This window comes from Haplochromis burtoni, unplaced genomic scaffold, assembly GCF_018398535.1.
Source record: "Haplochromis burtoni strain Fernald_Lab_line unplaced genomic scaffold, NCSU_Asbu1 Contig_59, whole genome shotgun sequence".
NCBI lineage: Eukaryota > Metazoa > Chordata > Actinopteri > Cichliformes > Cichlidae > Haplochromis > Haplochromis burtoni.
The window spans coordinates 690,105-696,104 of NW_024582420.1; the positions used below are offsets into that span (position 1 = coordinate 690,105).

General features: G+C 39.2%; 1 protein-coding gene across 3 annotated transcripts in view; it reads left to right on the forward strand.

Annotated features, from left to right (window-relative positions):
• ankrd11 (ankyrin repeat domain 11) overlaps window positions 1–6,000 on the forward strand; it is a 111,759-nt gene that overhangs the window by 85,343 nt on the left and 20,416 nt on the right. For all 3 annotated transcript variants that reach the window (XM_042221005.1, XM_014338368.2, XM_014338366.2), the window contains one exon: window positions 4,568–4,700. In XM_042221005.1, the coding sequence (XP_042076939.1) occupies window positions 4,568–4,700 (133 nt within the window). The remainder of the gene's footprint in view (window positions 1–4,567; window positions 4,701–6,000) is intronic.

Below are 6,000 nucleotides of genomic sequence, written 5' to 3' on the forward strand. Positions count from 1 at the left end.
TAACCTTTCTGTGCATACATTATAATGTATGTTAATAAGGTGATGCTCTTTAGGTTGGGCTTTTCCCATCAGTGCAGTGTTTTACATCTTGAGCTTGTTAGAACACTAAAGTCAGTCTGGGATGACATAAATGGGATGTCCTAAATCCACTGAGGAACAGTTGCAGGTTTTTCAAGAAAAACCTCCCTGACGAGTACCTTTTAAAATACTAAAATAAAATAAAATTTCTTTCTCAAACTCACTTTAGCTTACTGCCTAAAATGTTTAAGTGTTACTATATATCAGGCGTAGGAAGCTTACTATAAGGCATCAAATTTCTGTCTGTCTTCTTTTGCACAATCAGGAGTTCAGCAACGAAACCTGCAACACGGATGAACGTTAATCTGCATCCACACTGTTCACTAAAACTTTGAAATTGGTGCTTAGTTCCCTTGATAACCCTATATGTTTTTACTACCAGGTCATATGTTAAACACCAGTTTGTTTTACTCTCATTAGTAGTTGCTTGACTCACTTGCCTTGAAGTTGAAAATGGTTTATCTCAGGTCCCTGCCAGTGGTTATTTCTTTATTGCATATTATGACATTAACATGCTACCTAGTAACCACTTACCAACAGGCTAAAACAACCCTTTTTAAGATCATATGTAACACCTAATAAAAGTATCCCATTATTTTTAATTTCATAACGGTAACATCTAATTTATAGCCACAAAGCATTACACTCATGTTACTTGGTTTGACAACCAAACAACAGACTAAAATCACAGACCAAACCATACTGTAGCTTGGGCACCAGCATGTACTAGTCATCAACTCATGATAGGTTGCGATTCCCCCTCACTGACTTTTTTCTTGTTGATGTTGGTTAATGTCTCTTTACTTGACTTGCACAGATTTTATAAGTGTCGCCACGATAAGTGGTGTAAAGTTGTGATTTAGTAGGGGAATCTATATAGACTGCATGCTTACTTTAATAAAAAATTTGCATTTGGTATGTGTACTGTATTGCAAGACAAATGATACAATATATTGTGGTATGAATACTTTATTCCACCAGTCCTGCATATTTGCTATATTTTGTTTTCTTCTTGCCACATCTTCGACTGAGCTATTATTTAATACAACATACCTACGCAGGTCTTTGTACTTGCGTAATCTTCTTACTCTCAGTTGTATCTTGTAGTTATTAATGATTGATAAACAGCTCGACGGAGATTCCTTTTAATTAAACTATAGTTCTTGCATTTGACTTCAGCACAAATGCTTAATTAAATAATGGACTATTGCATAATAGACTTGGGTTCAGTGTTTGTTGTCTTAAAAAGCCCTAAGTCACATGTCTGAAGTGCTTTTGAATTGGTGTCACCTTATTGCCCAGTTATGACGTATTCACTACCTTGAATTTGACACAGATACTGTCGTCACTGTTTGTGTTGGAACAAAGTTTTGGGCGCAGCTTGATGATGTCATGTGTGTACTAACTGTTCAGCTACCAGCAGCAGCTCTGAGAGGTGTAGAAAGCAGAGGTACAGCTTATGCAGGCATGGATTTACAACCCTCTGCAAAGGATTGCATCAGACTCTGGTATGGAGGGAGGGAGGGAAAGAAGCGAACAGGGGTGGGTGGAAAACTGAGTGAGACGAAGAGAGCACGCATTGCTAGGAGACCACCAAACAGGGTGTCGTGTGAAGGCAGATCAGAGGAAAGTCTTGAGTTGTCAAAGCTTTGCTTACACTTAATTCTCCAAAATCAACCCGGTTGAACTTTAGAGATTTGAGTTGGTGAATTGACCATTTTTCCCCAGTCCAGTTAACCAGAGCTATATGATGGTTCTTTTGTTTGTTTGTTTGCTTTAAGAAATAATTCACATAGTGTTTTCCATGCTTAAGATGTACTGTAGCTTTAAACGTATGCATCATAATTTCGCTCAAATGGTGTGTTCTCTCTTTGTGGGAGTGAGCGGGGATGCAGACGGGCAGACAGAAAGATCAGCTCATTGTAGCTGACACTGTTTGTCTCTACTGTACCATGACATCATGGTCTTATGACTGGGGCAGGGCAGGGGGAGGAGTTCAAAGAGTTGATACATAATAGAAAACCTGCCCTCAGGATAGAGATAGATGAGCAGGGTACAGAAGATAGGACAGAGAAATTAGGTGAATTAAAGCGTCTGTTTGTACGTTATCTCACCTCTGTCTTGCATCTTACGTTATGAGTCCTTAAACCTGTGTTTTTAACGGAGTCGTCAAATGATTAGATCCTTCCTGTAGAAGTTTTGCTTGAGCATTTGTATAGGGAGTTATAGGGAGCTATAGTGGACTGATTTTTTTTATATTTTTCATTCTGTGCTGAATCCTGTGTATGCTTTTTGTTTTTTGTTTTTGAACGCTTAATCACAGATGGTGTCGTCTGAATCATACATGGAGTCATTGCTGAAATTCCAGTATTGACTACTGTATTGCAAGAGAGTACATGTAGACTTTCACAATACCGACCAGAACCTTACATGACAAATAATGTAATTATGAAAAACACTTTTCTTTTTAGGTAATATCATTTATTTCAAAAAAAAAAATCCTTTAAAAGCATGGTATCCTTTTAATGCCACAACAATGTCCCATTTATAGCATATAAACAGTATCAGCTCTCTTTTGTTTCATTTTATTTTTGTTGTTGTTTATGGACTGATTCTTATAGCGCTTTTCTACTCTCCTGGAGTACTCAAAGTACTCTGTACAACACGCTGCATTCACCCATACACACCCTTTCACCCAAGCACTGTAATCTATACTGTCAGTGCATTACTGTCCTTCATACGTGTTCATACTCCGATGGATGCATTGGAGAGCAAGTCGGGGTTAGTATCTTGCCCAAGGATATTTGGCATGCATACTGGGGGAGCCAGGGATCGAACCACCAACCTTCCAATCAGCAGCTGACTTCCTCTACCTCCTTAGCATAAGCATGTAGTACATTAAATATAGAAACCTAAATACATGAGTCATGACTTAAATCCCTGATAAACCCACCACAGTGGTCGCAATGATCACGGCCCCAATCTTGTCTCACAGTCACTCACATTTATACCCACCGTTAAGGCGCAGGAAACCACTGCAGTATTCTCCTGAGCGATAGGTGTCACCACTCAGACAATATCGCCACAGAAGAAGAAGTCAAAACACGGAAGCAAAGACTTTGTCGGGTGTTGTTTTGCAAAGGTTTTTCCACACAATCGTACACTCGTGTCTTCAACCAAGCTGTGGCAGCCACGGCACAACGTGCCAGGTTACAAAGATCTTGAGGTGGACAAATGGCCAAAGCGCTGCAAAGTGTCACACAACACACTATGTGATGTCAAAATCAGCACGCAAAATATCAAGCATAATAGGTCCATTACTGGGGGACACGTTAAAAACATTTTTTGTTACACAGATGCAACACTTGTCTTTTAATATTGTGTTTTTGTCATCTACAAATATCTCTAAATGTCCACTTTGAATTGATTCCTAATGTATTACAATTAGGAATGCAGCGTATGGCTTTGTATAGCTTTGACTTCATATATTTGCTCAGTGAGAAGCTACTGCTTTCCTCTTTAAAAATAATTCTGTGTTGAATTCTGTGTATTCTAGTCAAAAAATGTATATAAATTAATAATGAATAATTGTTAGTAGCTCGTTGTAAGAGATACAAACCCAGCTTCAGTTCCATTCCCAAGCATGGATAAATGAAACGGCTGCATTAGGAAGGGCATCCAGTAAAATCTGTGCCAAGTCACATATGTGCATCCATCAGCTGTGGTGACTCCTTAAGAAAGGGACCAACATAAAGTAGCTTTAATAATGAATAATTATTTACTGCTACCACACAAGAAACTGTTATGAAGATGACATCATAAACAACTTGTAGACATCTTCCACTGTTTGTGGTCTGTGGGGGTCTTTTTGTTTGTTTTTAAAAAAGGTATTCTGGATAAATTAGTTTGCACCCAAAAACAGAACAACCATTAAGTTAAGCTGGGCAAACACATAAGTATTTACATCTGTTGATAGCAGATACACAGGGGCTTGTGATTGTTTCCAGCAGCTGTAGACCACAGAGCCAAGCCGGCGTCAGCTTAGCCTCCTCTCCCTGTGCCTGGCTCTTTTACTGTGGCCAGGAATCTAGGAGGAAACTCTGGAAAAACTTTTGCTTTGAGAAGCCCTTAATAGCTAGAAGAGTCAGGCCAGTGAATTCAGTAGGAAGGTATAGCCAGAGACATTATGAAAGAGGGACACGGCGACTTAAAAATATGGTGGTAGATGTATAACCTCCAGGGGGGAAAAGCTTTTTATAAACGGAGTTTGCGGTCAGCAAACTTGTGCAGTCTTTTATCAGATGTTATTTCCTGGTGACCATTGAAATTAAAGTTAATTTAATTAATGCTTCAAAATGTGCCTGAGGGTGTTTTCAAGGTGGCAGCTGAGTCAGGAATTGCTTCTAAGACTTTAAAGTAAGGTAGACAAATAAAGTGCACTGCTCTGATGAAGACACTTGCTCACCCCAGTGTTTTGTTGCTTTCACAGGATAAGGTGTTATCAAACAAGACTCCCAAATTGGATCGCAATGATGGGGTCAAAGAGATGAAAGAAAAGGCCTCTAAAAGGAAGCTGCCCTTCACTGCTGGAGCAAATGGAGACCAGAAAGATTCTGACTCGGGTAAGGCTGTATTGCTGTGTGTTTACGCTCATGTTTCTGCATCTCGATCACCTTGTGACTTTGTATAGACTCGTTCTTATATAGCGCTTTTCTACTCTACCTGAGCACTCAGTGCGGAAATCAAAGAGAACGGAGAGTAGTTAGCACTGCTGTGCGAACAGGGCTTGACCTATGTGAAGTGAAAGTGCTCCCAACTTTGAATTAGCTGGTTGTTTGAGAATCAAGGAGTTTGTACCTACAATCATAGTCTAAAAGGAGAGGAAGACCACACAAAATCATGATCCAATTAAGTGGGGATTTGGGCAACATACAAGCCTGACCAGGCCTGGGTTTGGTAAGGCTCCAGCTGTTTTCTTTTAATTAGGGAGAGAAGGACTAGTCCTCACGCTTGTTTGACTTTGGGCTTTAAGGGTTCAGGATTTAGTTTGTTGATAATGGTCCAGCCTAGAGGCTTTGGTAACAGTCTTCATCAGCACTGGGTGAGTTGCTAAATTGGTTCATGTTCAGTGTTTACACTTGGGGAAAAACCTTTCCTCTCCACACACAAGAGGAAAACTACAAGTATGCAACAGATGACTGTTAGGGCATGAGGATGTGTTTAGCAAGATTGGACAAGTATTTTGTAAACACATAATGTTGTATGTGATTACTCCTCAACTTAAGCAAATTATAAATAAATTAAAAAGTTTGAGAGGCTGTAATATGTCTTAAATCTCTGGACATTTGTGTATGTGTGTTCTTCACTTCCATTTAAGTTGCAAGATTATTTCATGTTCTTCTTCACAAATGTTTACTTGTTGTGCATTAATATTCTAATCTCTTCTGCTGAATTCATTTTATTTATCCATTAGTTTTTTTTTATCTTGAGATAATCTTCACCCTACCTCAATCACACGAGATGCGAAATCTAAACACGGGAACATTAGCTGGAAATTCTTTTAGTATACTAATAGTTTCATGTTGTCTTCCAGCGCCTTGCCTTTCTTTGTCTCTGATCTGAGCTATATTGTGTTAGTTTCTAAGATTTACACACTGTACAAGCTTTGAAGATTAGCTGGCTCCTGGCATTGCACACTTTCCAGTCACGTGAGAAGTTTATTAGGTTGCATTGTGTCATAGCGACAGACCTATTTTTGTTAGCGGTAGCTACCCAGGTAGTATATGGGGGCAGTAAAATGTGTGTTGTTAACCTGGACTTCCACCTGCATGAAAATTGGCGTTTTTACATATGTGTGTTTTGTAGTCTGTGGCCTTTCAATTGACCCTACTGGGACTGTTTTTAACCTCTCTGCAAAGTTTT